Genomic DNA, 15,943 nt, shown 5'->3' on the forward strand with positions numbered 1-15,943 from the left:
ATTTATACCCAGTTGAACAAATATGAAAATAAAAGTGTTGAACAGTTTTATCTGAATCCTGATCTGTCTATAGATCAGACTGTCTACATGTCTAAATACCTGAGGTCTCAAGGATTGGCCATGATACTTAACTGTTGGATCACTGCAAGATGACAGAGGAAGTAAGCTACCTGCACGGACTACTGGCATACGTCAATACCATATTAGAAATTGAAGCGCTGTTTTGGTAAAAATTTGCAAATACTCAAACTATAGCTTAATATTTGAGTTGCTAATTCATGCTTGCAAGAGATGGATATATTTCTGCGCCCTAAAGAAACAGAATATTTCACTTACATTTTAGTAGTTCATTGAATAATCTTAAAATTACTTGCCAAATAACACTACTGTGCACAACTTAAAGCCACACACATGAAAAAAAATAAGAGATTATTTGTAATAAACATATGGCAGTATTGCATATGTTCCATCAGCTTTTAAAACCAAAATTTTTATATTGTAAAATGCATTCAGATAAAACAAAAAAAAAAAAAAAACCAAACCCAAAATCCACAAGAAAGTGTGTTTAATTACTCATTTTCAATAAGTTCAATTTATCATAAAATGGTTATGGAATATGGTAAGCCTGTAGCGTGCTGATGCAAGACTCGTGTCACAACAGAGCAAGAGTTGTTCATCCTATTGATTACAGGTATAGACAGGGGTTCAAAAAAAAAATCAATAAACACAAAATTCTAGTGATATTTAAAGGTGTACTTGAAACAAACCACCACGAATTTCCCTTTGCAAATATTTCATGTCCTTGGTATGGTATCTTAAATCTGAGTAGCACATTCTTATGTCTTAAGTAGTACTTACCTTTGTAGCCTAAGACTTTCAAGATTAAAAAAAAAGTTCTCTTCAAATTTAAAAAAAACAGTAGCCACAAAATAACATGCTTTTTCAGTCTTGTACAAGAATCTCTTTCATAGAATTTAGAGCTTTAAATAGTCTTCTAATCCAAGTACTGCATTCATGGACAAATATTTACTTTACAACTTGCTCTATTGCTTAGTGCTCTGTAATATTGTAAAATTAGTTGCTAAAAACATTATGTTTTCTCAGTTTTGACAACAAAATCAAGAAAAAAAGATGGCTTTTTAAAATTTTTTATTCTTTTTAAACAAAGGTATCTCAAAACCCTTTTCCCATATGGAATTCTTTGTCTGTCATTACTTTGTTACACTTCAGTATTTATTTTAAAGCTAATACCTTTACTCTACAGCTAATAGTAGTCTTGTTTGAAAGCTAAATCAACCCAAAACTTTAATTCCTTATACTGTCTATCTCTTAAGCCATAACATTTAGTACTTGCCATTTTGAGCACCACATTTATGCAACCATTGTTATAAGCAATCTAACTCTGTCTTAAAGCATATAGTTGCTTTTTTTCCACCAAGGAAAATACATCTCAAGATGGCAATTCTGTAACCTTACTCTTCTGACAGTTAGGAACACTGATCTAATTTCTGAACTAATTTGTACTTATGGTAATGTAATTAAGTGAAATATTTTTTTCTTCTTTATTACCCCCACACCCACACTTTAGTCCTCTTCCTGACTGTGATAATCTAACCATCCTCTAAGAACAGCTCTTAAATTTGTCTCACCACCTTATTTCACTTAGGACATTTCTACTCCTAGTAACAGTAAATCTTTTGAAATCACAATAGATATACCTATTCCCCAAATGAGTTATTTCCTTTACAAAATTAAGTATTGCATTCTTGTTTATACAGTTATTTCACTAATTCTCATTTTGTCCAACTTCGATAGCAATTTTCCATGGGGCATAAAATCAAACTCTCTACTACGATAAAATTCCTGAAATTAAGTCCACCTTTCTTTTAAGATTTTTTTTTTCACTTGATATAAGGAATGCTTAGTTTATTTAGCTGCCTCTAGACTAACTTATAAGAGTATTCAATAACTGTTGATACATTTGATATCTCTCCTGGGTCCTGTCTTGATATGCAGCCAACAACAGGACAACAAACCAAGAAACTATAAGGTCTTACAGGTGCAAGTAATAGTGATTTTTCACTCTGAGGATAAACCCTGCATTTTCACTGTTGATTGCTGGTTCAGGTTGATTCTTGAAATTTTGTGACTATTTGTGGCCACTAGATTTTGAGTTACAGCCCTGTGTGTACCAGAAAGTTGCAACATAAGCCATGTGTGACATTATTCTCTCCCTTTCATGGAAATCTTTGCATAGCTACTTTGAATTGTATTTCATAAACCTACTTATAAAAACAACTAACAAAACCACAGACAAATTGTATACCACAAGTGAAGATACCTACCTAATAGCTGAATTAATTAAGTTAACATCTTAGAATGAAGAAGGATACTGTTCCTTTTTCAATACTCAAGAACTCTTTTCACTCTCTTTCTGAAAAGCCACCGAAAAATAAAATAGACCTCTAAAAATTGACCTCTAATTGGTAGCAAGTCTCCCAGTTATTCTTCATAGCTATTCTTGAAAACTATCATTTAAGGCAGAGAAACATCCCATAGATAACATTAAAAAAAAAAAAACCCAACATGGAAAATGAATTTTGCATTTAACAAAAAAGGAATTCTCAAAATAAAAACATAATTAAAGTAAAATTGTTACCATGTCAGTTACAAATATTTCTCAAAGTAAATCTCTGGATGGGCCACCATTCCACACTAAGAGTCTGCTATAAGAACTTAGAAACTTGCGTAATCTGCACGACAGTGGAAGCATCTATTGATTTTGGTACCGACTGAGTATGATGCACTATGGAGTAACTCAGGAAGTTTGTAATGTTTTCTGAAAGCACAACCCCCCCCCCAACCAAACAACAGTCCTGACTACCTGAAAACATACTCTGTGAATTTGTGACCTAAGACAAAACAAAAGCCCAAGCAAAGCATAGCAGAAAGTATGTTATTTAATGGTAGTGAGAACTTTGCCATAGTCTTAGAAGTTCTGTAATAGGAACCAAACCCTTTCCTTATGACATATAGATGGCTTATAGCATATGTATTAGTATTGTTCTCTCATGCTGTCCTAATGCTTTTAATGAATATAGATTAAACTTAACATTTACAATTTGTTTCCTAGCTTGGAAAAAAAAAGTGAAATTAATTATCTATGAAAAAAATCAATAAAGTTTCAAGAATGAGAAAATGGGTGTTGCTGTAAAGCAACAACAACTTAACACCTTTTAGAGGAAGGAAAATCTGTGGTTTTATATTGTTATTACAATCTGAAAGGAAGACTCTATACACTGTTACCTGTAATGTCTGTGTAAATTAGAGTCAAACAAATAAAACAGCAGCCTGGATAAGTCCAATATAAATCTTTAGAATACCATAAAATAAGAAATTAGTAAAGTGTACTAAATTACCAAAATATTTCTTGTCTGGAATACCAATAGAAAAGCAGGGAAGTCATTATGTTTAAAAGAAGAGACAGCTTTAATTATATGAAACTTCAGGAACTGTCATATCAGTAAGCTCATTAGCTGCAATGAAAGTTCCTCCTGCTGATCTAAGGGTACTTAAAAAACAGGATTTGTTATACTTCAAAGCAAAAAGGTATCTTTAATTCATGTACTATAACAGCGAATTAAGCCTACTTCTAGTATTACAAAAGTAGAAACTAAAACTTTAGCACATAATAGAAAAAAAATAAATACCCTGAAGTAAACTACAATTGCATAGGTCATGTCCCTTGCAGCTTGCTTGTCAAAGCTATATTTTTTAAAAATTCAAATTTATTTTTATAATGCAATAATTAATATGCATACTGTGAATGTTTTATCATTTATAAAATACTATAAAATACATCTTAGCTTCACAACTAACAGACTTTGTCACTGCTCTTAAAGTCTTCAAGCTATGTTAACAGCTTACTCATTGACAATTACTGGACAATATTTAATGAAATGAATTGAGCAAGAACGTTTCTTCTGAAAAGGATAAAAAGAAATGAGTTACAAAACACTGTAATGTTCTATTGTTCACTATTCTGAATCAGAAATAACTTGAGAAAGAAGTTTTAAGAATAAGCAAGTACGAAATAAAAAAAAAACCCAACAAGATATGCTAGAAATGGGCTGGTGGATGCAAGGACAATCATGTCAAGGAAGAATTCTAAAAAAGCATCTTCTAAGTAGCTCGTTTTAAGAAACTTCTAGAAGACTCAACAATCACTTGATGGTGATCAAACCAAAACCGATAAATGCATAGTATAGTTCCATTTGTATACAGCGTGTTCAACTTAAAGTTTTCTGTCAATATTGTTGAAATAGCATTTACATCTTTTTCTGCCACATTAATTTTGATTTATAATTTAAAGGACACTTGCACATAATAGCTTCATGCCATATATAAAATACAAAATTACTGTATTCGAAGAAACTAATACGCAGACAGGAAATAAAAACAGCTCAATAAAAACAATAGCTTGCAACAAAGGTATGGTAGAAAAGAATATTCTTATCAAACTTCATTTATTTTGGGGAATTACTTTTAAAAATTACTTCAGAGGGCGAAGTTCAGTGAAACCATGAAGGGCCTCTACAAGGCCCTAACCTTTGCTACAACAGAAGGCAGAGAAAAGGATTTAGAAACAAATACTGGAAACAAACACAACCTATACGGTTCACAGAAAGATTTAACACTAGTAAGAAAGAAAACAAGAAAAGAACGATGTATCTCCTCACCCAAAACCAGACCAACAAAGCAGCATATATGTTGAAGTGAGTTAGTGTCTGGCAGGGTTTTGGTAGTGGGAGAGGGGGCTACAGAGGTGGCTCCTGTAAGAGGCTTGGAGAAGGCCCTACGCCCCTGTCCTGCCCTAGCTCCAGTTTTGGACCCACCTCTGGCCAAGGCCAGGCCAATCAGTGCCTCTGTGAATAACTCTAAGAGGGAAAGAACCTGTTGAGAGAGTTCATTGCTCCTGGATTTAATTAGTAAGTGGAGGAGAGGAGGGGGATGTGAGAGAAACAGCCCTGCAGACACCCAAGTCAGTGAGGAAGGAGAGGGGGAGGTGTGCCGGAGCAGAGGTTCCTCTGCGGCCCATGGTGGGGTGGCGGCTGAGCCCCTGCAGCCCCTGGAGATCAGCGGTGGCCCAGAGGTTGGCCTGCAGCCCGCGGAGGGCCCCAGGCCGGAGGAGCAGGGACCGGGCCCGAAGCAGCCGTGACTCCGAGGCAGCCCGCGCTGGAGCCGCCCGTCGGTGGGAGGGCGGCAGCCCCGGGAGGGACCCGCGCTGGGGGGTTCTGGGGAGCTGCGGCCCCGCGGGAAGGACTCCCGTTGGAGCAGTGGGTGGAGGGCTGTCTGCCGTGAGAGGGACCCCGCGGTGGGGCAGGGGAGGGCTGCGAGGGCCCCTCTCCCTGAGGAGGAAGGAGCAGCAGAGACATCTTGTGCCGGACGGACTGTAACCCCCATTCCCTGCACTGCTGGGAGGGAAGAGGGAGCAGAGCTGAGCCCGGGAAGACCGGAGGGGTGGGGGGAAGGTGTGTTGTATTTAAGATATGGTTGTATCTCTCATTCTTCTTGATGGTCGTGGTTGTTTGTATTAAATGGATGTTGTTAGCCCCAAGTCGAGTCTGTCTCTTGCCTGTGACCATAACTGGTGAGTGAGCTCTCCCTGTCCTTTTATTTTCTCCTCCCCATCCCTCAGACAGGGCAGGGGTCAGCAAGTGGCTGCGGGGGGCTTTGTTGCCCTCTGGGGGTCTCAAACCACAACTGCAAACAACCTTCCTATCAGATGACAGGAAAAACCCAGGCTGACTTCCCTTCTTCTGTACTATCAGCAGCCTGTAATCCTTATATGCAACCTTTGGATCCAGTGTTTTTCCAGATTTACTGGAACTCTGAACTGCCTCCAATAAATACAATCCAGGATGGATTATTCTTGTTAAACACTAAGTACAGTATCTTGGAATGGAGGAGACGAGCTAAGCCCTCAATACCCAAATTCTGTTCTAACACAACCAGTATTTCTTCTTGAATAAGTGTATTTGACTAGATGATCATCAAGATAAAATATCTTTGATTATTTCCCCTCTGTCACTCTCTATAGCAGCCATAATGATGCCTTGTAATATCTGCTGTGTTGCCCAGCTCACCATAGAAGCCTCAATGCAAATCATTCTTGGTCAACTTGTTAGTATTCATCAGCATATCAGCAAGTTACAACAGACCAGGTGAGTCCATTATCCTAGATATGGCTGATCACAACCACAGATTCACAGATTTTTTTGAATTGACCTTTTGGTAAGCTGAAGCAAAAACAGCCACTTCATTAAAAATTTACTGTGCAAAAGTTGGTGTATATCAAATCAACTTGCTTTGTAAAAATATACTTCTGCTAAAATACTAAAAGGCTTTAAAGAAACCCCATGAGCTGCAGTCTTTGTGGTCTGTTGGATTTTCCAAAATTCCAGTGCAGGAGAGGTCTTTCAAAACAAAATGGAGTTTTGCAGGTAGGAAGACAAGAATAAACAAACACACTGATAAGCTAATCTGTTAAAACACATCCCAAGCCTTTGTCTTTTTCATACAGTAAAACTGAAATGTAAAATACATCTCATAATACACTGAAGTAAATTCAATATGTAAACTTGAAGACGTTGTCATTGATTTCCACCCTACATCATACTAAGTGAGATCAAAGATTCATCTAGTAATAGCAGATACCTACAAAAGAACAGAAAGCCTGGACTAACTGACAATTTTACTGGCTACTCTTTGAATGGTCAATGTTTTATATCTCAGAAGCTTTCCAGAAGACAACCAGCAGCTTCATATAAGATACATGTCTGCACTGAAAATAATGGCTTCTAATAAGAAACATTTTAGTTTTTCTGGCTGATATAAAAAAAAAAAAATTCAACCACAATACAGCAAGTAATATACTAGTAATGGAAAAAGAAAAAAAAAGGGACCAGTTAACATTGAAAATAATACATAAAATACTAAATTTACATACAGCAAAACCATCTTCAATTACCAGCACAAACAGACAAAGGGCTTGAAGCATTTGACCATTCTTTAAAAATACTTGAACTTCTAAGGTGGTTATAATGCACCAACTAAAATTGGAAACTTTAAGAACCATGACAACAGGAAGCAAACTCTATGAGAGTGACCACTATCTCAATTTCTCTGTCAGAAGCAGGTTTTGCAAAGCTGTAGTTTGTGGCAGGGTGACTGACTGAGGCATAAGAGTGGCACTGTACAAAGCAACACAGATAAACATTGATATTCTCCAAACTGACATAAACTAAAAAATTATTAACTAAGACAGCCCATCCAATCTTCTTTTCCTGCAAGAGCAGGACGGTGCTGAGGTGGCATAAATTTCTAACTCCATGCTTAGTCAATTTAAATTACTTGAACTGTGATAAAATATGGAGGAGGCACTCTTAGTTAAGAAATTAACTGCAAAAAAACGCTGCTGCTTATACTGATTTACCATATTCTATGCTGCATGATGAAGCAGAAAAAGAGAAATTTATTTTTCCTGACTTCCAATGCCACTATTGCATGAAAAACATACAGGCAGGGAAGACAAAACTGTTCAGATTCATGTTTAGGAAAAAAAAAGAAAAATTAAGACAGCCTCTCTGCATTTCCGAATTAAAAGACACTGAGCGATTTTACTATATTTACCATATAAAAGATTGAAAGTTGGAAATAGTTTAAAATCTGTTAATAGAAAAGAACTTTTAAAAGAAATCTATTTTGGACAATGATTATAGAAGATACACTAGAAGAAATGTAATGGGAAATTCTGTAGTAAATATTAGAGGACTGACAACAAATACCTTCAAGACCACTTGCAGCCTAAATTACTGGCCTATGATATAGACTATTAATGTCTTTTTTAAAATAACGTTAGCAAAAAATAAGCATCATCTCAGATAAAAGACACTGCAATGCACTCAGAATCAAAATGTTTAGTTAGTTATACAGACCTTTACTAGCTTTATCTAAATGCTGAAAATCCTCAACAAAATTCAGGACATCCGGATAGTTTTCCTCACACACTTCTACAAGAAAATGGAGCAATGTGGTTTTTTGGTCTGCCGACTTCGTGTCCTTCAGCTAGAGAGAAATAAAGAAATGTTAAAACATTGAGAATAATATTACTTCTAATTATTTTGATAATTAATATATATTACTAATTGTGAACCCAAGAAATGTAAGAAAAAGCTGTTGAACTGATACAGCTCTTTTAAAGAAAACCCAAAGTAATGGGCTGTTTCATTTCCCCCCTCACTAAAAATCTCTAGAAAGGTCACATTAAATAATTTTTAATTCTATGCAGTATCTGAGTTCTGTACTCAGACGCAGTACACATTTCTCTGTTTAAAATTTAATTATTTAAGCAATGTAGGAATATTTGAGAAACTGTGAATAGACTCATGAAAGTGTAAAAAAATCAAAATCAAAATCAGAGCTAAACCAGCAAAATCTAACAATACATGATGCACATCTCCACTCCATGACACGATTTCCGTATGTGTGAAGCTAACTCTAGCCTAACAATATTTATGCAGTGGAAGCTACAACCTCAACATGTACAAGTTCTTGTTGTTATCAATTCTCAATAGGGCAAACAGGAATGCATAGGCTTCATTGTTTAAGAACTTTGACTTCAAAAATTCTTAAGCACAACCTTTTCTTTCTGAATCCTTTATACATACAAAATTATTTGAAGCCTGGCCACTTTAAAACTTGCAGCTACTTGTGTAAAAACACTAGCAATTGGCAATTGGGAAACATTCAGTTATACGTTTCTGTTGTAGTCTCCCATTAGAGCTAGTCTTAAATTGTCGGAGAGATTTTTAGAAATACAAAATAAGATCTCATATGAAAGTGTTTCTTCACTACTTAAAAACTATTTCTGCATAAAACAATTTAACAGAAAAAGTATACATTCACACAGGCACATACGAAGTACGCACACATACTCAAGGGCTGCCACAAGTGCACACAGACGTGCCTCTGAACATCAAGGGAAGAAGTCTTTAATGCAGTATTACAATTAGCACTAAACAAGCAGAAAGTTCACGTTAGTTTGCTTCAGCTTCAAGACTGTTCTTTAGTTTCGTTACCATGAGAAATAAAGTGATCAGCAATGCTCAACAGAGTAACTACAGAAACAAGGCAGAAAGGAAAAATTACCTCCCTTTCCAAAGAGTGTTCAAAATCGGACACAGAGCTATATGAGGATTACTTCTGAATAAGGAACTGAGAGCAAGAACAATCCCAACTTAAATATACATATACATTCATCATTTATATATACTTATATATTTAACCACAGTTTCCCCATGGTTGCAAATTTCTTATAAAGATATTTTTTTCACTCTTTTTGTGCTTCCCAGTATCCTCAAAGATCACTAAAAGGGCATTTTATTGATCTGATATAAAAACAAAATTAGAGCATATTATTTGCTTTTTCTATACTGTATGTAAATTAAAATGGAGAATTTTAGATAGTGGTGATCACTGAGGCTGATATTTTATACTTCACTGTAAAAAGTCAGTGATTATTTTCAAAGATCAAAATGATACTATCCTAATAAATATGATGAGATATACTCTTCCAGAATGCATATATTTTCCTTCAGATGAGTGGATTAGTAATAATGTGAGACATAATTTTCAGCATAAACAGAAAATGGAAAACATACATATATCAAATCAAAGATATATTCTAGGGTCATTAGTGAATGCTGGGTTATAAAATAAGTTACTGCTACTGTACTGGAAATCTCAGTGAGAAATATCTCAATAATTGAAACATTACACAAAACTTCTACAATATGACACCCCGCTTAAAATACATGTAGTTAATGAAAGTTAGTTTTAAAAATAAACCAGTTATAAACATGCATATAATTGATCAGTATTTAATAAATCATTTACTATTAGCATACCATTATCATATCTCTCTTCTGAGAATATGCACATGTCCTCTGATGCAGAAGAACTACTAAGGTTCAATTCTACATGATGTAGGGAGAAGGCAAGATAAGGAGTTGTCTTCTGCAAAGTGGATAGTCCATATAGTTCCCTATGCATAGTCGAGCACCAATGAAGAAGAGTAGGTAAATTGTATGCTCATCAAATATTACAGAAACCAACATCTCTGAAGGTCAGAACCACTGGAAATTTCTTGAGTTCCCAGAACTACCGAAAACTGCTGTGCAGACAACCACAGTCTGCAGTTTGCAGCTTTCTAGTTTTGGGCCTTGAAGGAACATTGGTTTGGGTTGTTTTTTTCCTGTTTTAATACTAATATTCTTAATAGTTGAACCAGTTTATTATTCTCAGAACAGAGGAGATTAGGAATGAACCAAGACACTACACATAGTTAAGAAAATTCCCAAAATTACACATACACAATTTTACCTCTGTGTTTCCAGACAAAGTGATCTGTCTGTGTGAGACACAATTTCATAACCAGTGAAGGCTTGGCACTCACGGACTTCCTAAATGAGGCCACAATTGGATGAGGTAAATTAGGAATTGGTGACTAGTACCCTGATACACGTAGGACAGTAAATGCAAATTCCCAGTGATTCCTTCCCTGAAAATCTGACAGCCTTCAGTAGAACAAGGAGTTGACTGTAGGTTGCACTTGTCCTGGGATATCTAGTGGCAGAGATCTGAAATTTTAAAGGCGTTCTCTAAGGTGGCCATAGTTGTTCTGCCTCCCAGAAAAATTATAATAGTTGTTATTCCTTTCCTAATTGTAGTATGGTTCAGCTTGAAAAGGACCTTTAATGACCATCTAGCCCAAACCCTTGCCATGGGCAGAGACATCAACACACTCATATTCAACAACCATTAAGGTTGCATTAATTTCTGCTAGAAAAGTTTTTAAGCACTGTGGTCTGGTATTTACAAACCAGCATGATGTAATGCCAAATCAAATAGGTACGAAATCTTTGTCATTGGAACTTTGGTTTTTTTACTTGCACATTTCTTATGTAAAAGAAACATATTGAGTACTATGATATATGTTTATGCATAAATTAATGAAGTGCTGAAGGGAGTAAACCAGTATCACCACTTCTAATCATATAACATGATACAATGCCAAAATTACACTATACTAAGCATTTTGGTAATATGGAGCAAATTACCTTTTTTGATGCTTGTAGCTTTGTATCCACTTTACCTACAGACTATTGGTAGAGATTAGCATTTCTCTTGAGCAGAAGGTTGGAATAGATGCCTAACTGACATCCCTTCTCACCTGACTTAATCCATGATTCTAAGAAACATGCACACACTTCCCAGCTAGTTAAGTAAATATTCAAAATATTACTAATTTTTCCTCTTAACTTGGCCTCACAGGGATTCTTTCAGAATGACTAGTATACATGGATTTCAAAAGCTTTCCACAATCTTTTTCTTTATCAAGATCTTAACTATCTTTGCAGTCAGAAATCTTTCCTAACTTTTAAACAAACTTCTTGTTTTGTAACCAGCAAAGCCAATTCTCCATGTCCTACGTTAGCGTGGTGGTTCTATGTCTGGAAGAGTTTTGGTAGCGGGTGAGGGGGCTACAGAGGGGGCTCCTGTAAGAGGCTTGGAGAAGGCCCCCCTATCCAGTTTCAGACCCACCTCTGGCCAAGGCCAGGACAATCAGCACCTCTGTGAATAACTCTATTTAAGAGAAAAAGAACCTGTTGAGAGAGTTCTTTGTTTGTGAGCCTTTCTTGGTGAGCAGAGAAGAGGAGGAGGATGTGAGAGAAACAGCCCTGCGGACACCCAGGTCAGTGAGGAAGGAGAGGGGGAGGTGTGCCGGAGCAGAGGGTCCCCTGCGGCCCACGGTGGGGTGGCGGCTGAGCCCCTGCAGCCCCTGGAGATCAGCGGTGGCCCAGAGGTTGGCCTGCAGCCCGCGGAGGGCCCCAGGCCGGAGGAGCAGGGACCGGGCCCGAAGCAGCCGTGACTCCGAGGCAGCCCGCGCTGGAGCAGCCCGTCGGTGGGAGGGCGGCAGCCCCGGGAGGGACCCGCGCTGGGGCGGTTCTGGGGAGCTGCGGCCCCGCGGGAAGGACTCCCGTTGGAGCAGTGGGTGGAGGGCTGTCTGCCGTGAGAGGGACCCCGCGGTGGGGCAGGGGAGGGCTGCGAGGGCCCCTCTCCCTGAGGAGGAAGGAGCAGCAGAGACACCTTGTGCCGGACGGACTGTAACCCCCATTCCCTGCCCCCTGCGCTGCTGGGGGGGAAGAGGGAGCAGAGCTGAGCCCGGGAAGACCAGAGGGGTGGGGGGAAGGTGTGTTGTTTTTAAGACCTGGTTGTATCTCTCATTTTCCTTGATAGTGGTAGTTGTTTGTATTAAATCTATGTTGTTACTCCCAAGATGAGTCTGTCTTTTGCCCATGACCATAACTTTGTCTCGACCCTGGAGCCTTTTGGTTGCATTTTCTCCATCTCATCCCTCAGGGGACTGGGCAGGAGTGAGCGAGCGGCTGCAGGGGGCTGTGTTGCCGTCTGAGGGTCTCAAACCACTTAGCTACATAGAAAACAGAAGTTTAAATGCCTTCTTTATCATAAATTAATAACAAAAGGACACTTATGTCCTCCTTGGGTTCCTTGCCTTTCTTTTCTAAACTAAATACACACAAAAGCTTTTTTCTCAGTTTAGAAGTGTTACATGTCACTGCCACCTGGATTCTCACCAGTCTGTGTATTTTCTGCAGTAATCCAGATAAGACTCCACTTAAAACCTTATCAGCACCAAGTAAGCAGTAGATAATTACCACCTTTATAATACATAGAAGGTCCACTAAAAGAGACCTTTTTTTTATTTCCAACAGAATGTTGTAACCTCCTGTAAAGCTAAATAACCTGTAAGCATGCAAATCTAAGCAACTATGATATCCTAGATTATTAAGTGCATTTAATGCCAGAGCACTGTAGCATTAGCCAGGACTTAAAGCCATTTTCTGGAACTCTGTCTAGCCATTCACTCCTCACTTTCATTATCTGCACCCATCAGTTCCCTTTCCTACGTGTAGTACTTCATGGCAGTTTTCAAAATTTTCATCTTCTCTATCTTAAATTATTTCTCAAGGATAATTTAAAATTTTGATCGTCCTCTGGAAAGTGCCTGTAACACTTACGTTTTCGTAAGTATATTTCTTTTTCTTGTTGCCTTGTGCACTAGAAATACAGAGAATATAACCAGACCTAGGACAGATTCTTGTAAAATCATACTTAAGTAGTAAATGCTTCTAATTGGAGAGAGAACATTTAGTATCTTCCTTCTGAATATGTTTCTCAACAAATTGTACTTTTAAATCCATAATTTATATAAGCAGTATTTCTCTAGGTGGCTGAAGCATGCTTAAATGTTTACTTTAGACTAGGGAAGATATATAACTTATTCTCTATGTATATTTTATAAGAATTGCATTCAACATTCAAGAACCATAGTGACAGAATTCTTCTGAACCATGTCAGAGTAAGGGTGATAATTTTAAAGAATGTAAAAGTTAACATACTATATTTTCTGTGTAAAAAGTTAAAGAAGCTGACAGAAGACAAAGACTGCACACTAACTTCCAAATAGTTCCTTTATCATATGGACTATTATATACATGTGCACTCTCTGAAGATTTTGCAGTGACCTCCCAGAGGGCATAGGAAAAAAATAACATCACTGAATAAGGGGAAGGCAATTACGATTAGAATAGAGTATAAATTAACACTGAGGAAAGTATAGATGTTTTCTTGTATATGCCTTATATAAAAGTTGAAAGAGTGAAAATGTAAGGAAAATTAGAAGAAACAGGGAACTAATGAAACTGAGCAGCAACAAAACAGAATCAGATAAGAAGAAAATGTATGTAAGAGAAAACATAACTATTAAAATAGATTAAAATGTGACAGTCTTAGAAGTGCTCAGTCATGAACACTACAGACATGAGAACTAAAACACTACTATGACCACAGTAATATAGTCCTTCTATAACCTTACTTAGTCTAGTTTTGTTTGTTTGTTTTTTATTATTATTCCATCAAAATGGAATATTCTGCAAGTTTAAATGTCAGCCAGTCATTGTATAGATGACTGTACACAAATTAGCTGTATTGTTCGAACCATCAACTAAGGCTAAGAATTTTTTTGAGGAAAAAAAAAAAAAACACAACAAAGAATTAGCTTCAGGAAAAACATTAAAATATTTAAGTAGTGTATTAAAAACAAATGAAAAAGTGAATGTAATGCTCAACATGGACATTTCAAAACTCACTTTACATAGAGAGCTGAGATTATATCCAAAGGTCTGTGCATTCCGAGAACCTGCATTCATGTAGTTTCCCATTAACAATACCAGTTCCAGCAGCTTGCTAAAGCTTTTACTCTTCTTTATCTCTTCACAGGCAGCACTGACAGCCATGATGTCAGGTTTGATGTTGTTCACCTGCTCCTCAAACTGAAGCTTAAAAAGAATAGCACTGAGCCGTGGCCGTAGTCTCTTCACGTTGCTCATCTGATTGAAAAGAAAATAGGAGATTTCCTTTAAAATTCATGGTACACTTTGGCACTGTACAAATGCATACACTCTGAAATGATTTATTGGTGTGACAGGCCTGAAGAAGCAATATATCTGCTATAACTGATAGCAAATGAACGAATGAATGAGAGACATTTGGGTAAGCAACTGAAATCCCATCCTGTGGTTAGTACGAACTGCCCTCATCCTTTCCCAATAACTAGTATGTGTAAGCAATAAAAGATAAAGTGTCATCATATATCACATCTGTCAACTCATATACCAAATCCTATAAAACTAATCCAAGTTTATGACCCAGTAGTTGCAAAGTAATAAAAGTAGTTCACAGATTTTTTTGTAACTTGGGATGTACCAAAACAAGGCAAATCTAATTTTCTGGTGCAAATATTTAAAAGCTGATTTCCAATAAGAGCTTACTATAAACTCGCAGGAAAATAAGTTTTGAAAAACCTCAGCTATGAAACACTTAATATAGCATACATTAATATATACCAGTATTTGCACCCCACTCTGCTCCTGCATAATAACCTTATACGGTTAATTAGGTAAAGCTGAATGCTCCCAGGAAGACAGGAGATTCTGTAAATCCTATGCAAAAGGCTTGGCTTTTTCTATGGTTTACTGGTCAGGTATTTTTAATAAAAGTTTCAGTCTTCCCATATGGCTTAGGTCATTGTACTCCCACCCCAGAGGTGCTTTGCACTTTATTTACTCTATCCAAACAAGATGATTCCAAATTTTATTGCTTCTTTAAATCAAGGAACATCAAATGCATTCAATAATTTAAATTCCCCCATCTCTCAAGTTTCCAATGTATTACTCATCCATCCAACTCTACCACAGAAATCTTCAAACACTTTTTAGGTTTAGCATCACATACAATCCCAGAAGCTTTCTGTTTTCTGTTTTTGCTCCTTTTCTCCCTACCAGGCATTATGTGTTCCTTGCTTTTTCCTTCTTCCAGCAGAAATCATGGGGTTTTTCCTCCCTACTCTGTTTCTGTTTGCACATGAGAAACACTAGTCCCAAATTATTCCATGAGCTTCTTCCCTCATTTTTCCCTATCCCTGTTTTCTCACCCATTTGATGAATTCCAGAAGACCTTCTTCACCATACCTGTATTTTTCCTTCTCAAGGCAAGATTCAAGCCAATAATGCCTTGACAATTCCTGAAATCCTAAACTAGGTTTTTGTTTGGTTTGTTTTTTAAAGAAAAAACGCACGTTATGGTTTCCAGCTATCAGGTCTTCTCAATGCAAGAAATGACACAATACTATCGGCACTTCTCCTACAAAGTAGTAAGTTTAATACAGTGGCCTTGAAAGTTTGCCTTTAAGTTGGAAATATCCCCCCACAAACCACACTGATACCTAAGGTTTCACAGA

General features: G+C 37.1%; 1 protein-coding gene across 2 annotated transcripts in view; it reads right to left on the minus strand.

Moving 5' to 3' along the window:
- The window catches only part of DIAPH3 (diaphanous related formin 3), a 272,276-nt gene that overhangs the window by 100,349 nt on the left and 155,984 nt on the right, over positions 1-15,943 (minus strand). For both annotated transcript variants that reach the window (XM_086481984.1, XM_086481982.1), the window contains exons 21-22: positions 14,295-14,534; positions 7,998-8,127 (exon numbers count right to left, since the gene is read on the minus strand). In XM_086481984.1, the coding sequence (XP_086338110.1) occupies positions 7,998-8,127; positions 14,295-14,534 (370 nt within the window). The remainder of the gene's footprint in view (positions 1-7,997; positions 8,128-14,294; positions 14,535-15,943) is intronic.

This window comes from Leptosomus discolor, chromosome 1, assembly GCF_034619465.1.
Source record: "Leptosomus discolor isolate bLepDis1 chromosome 1, bLepDis1.hap2, whole genome shotgun sequence".
NCBI lineage: Eukaryota > Metazoa > Chordata > Aves > Leptosomiformes > Leptosomidae > Leptosomus > Leptosomus discolor.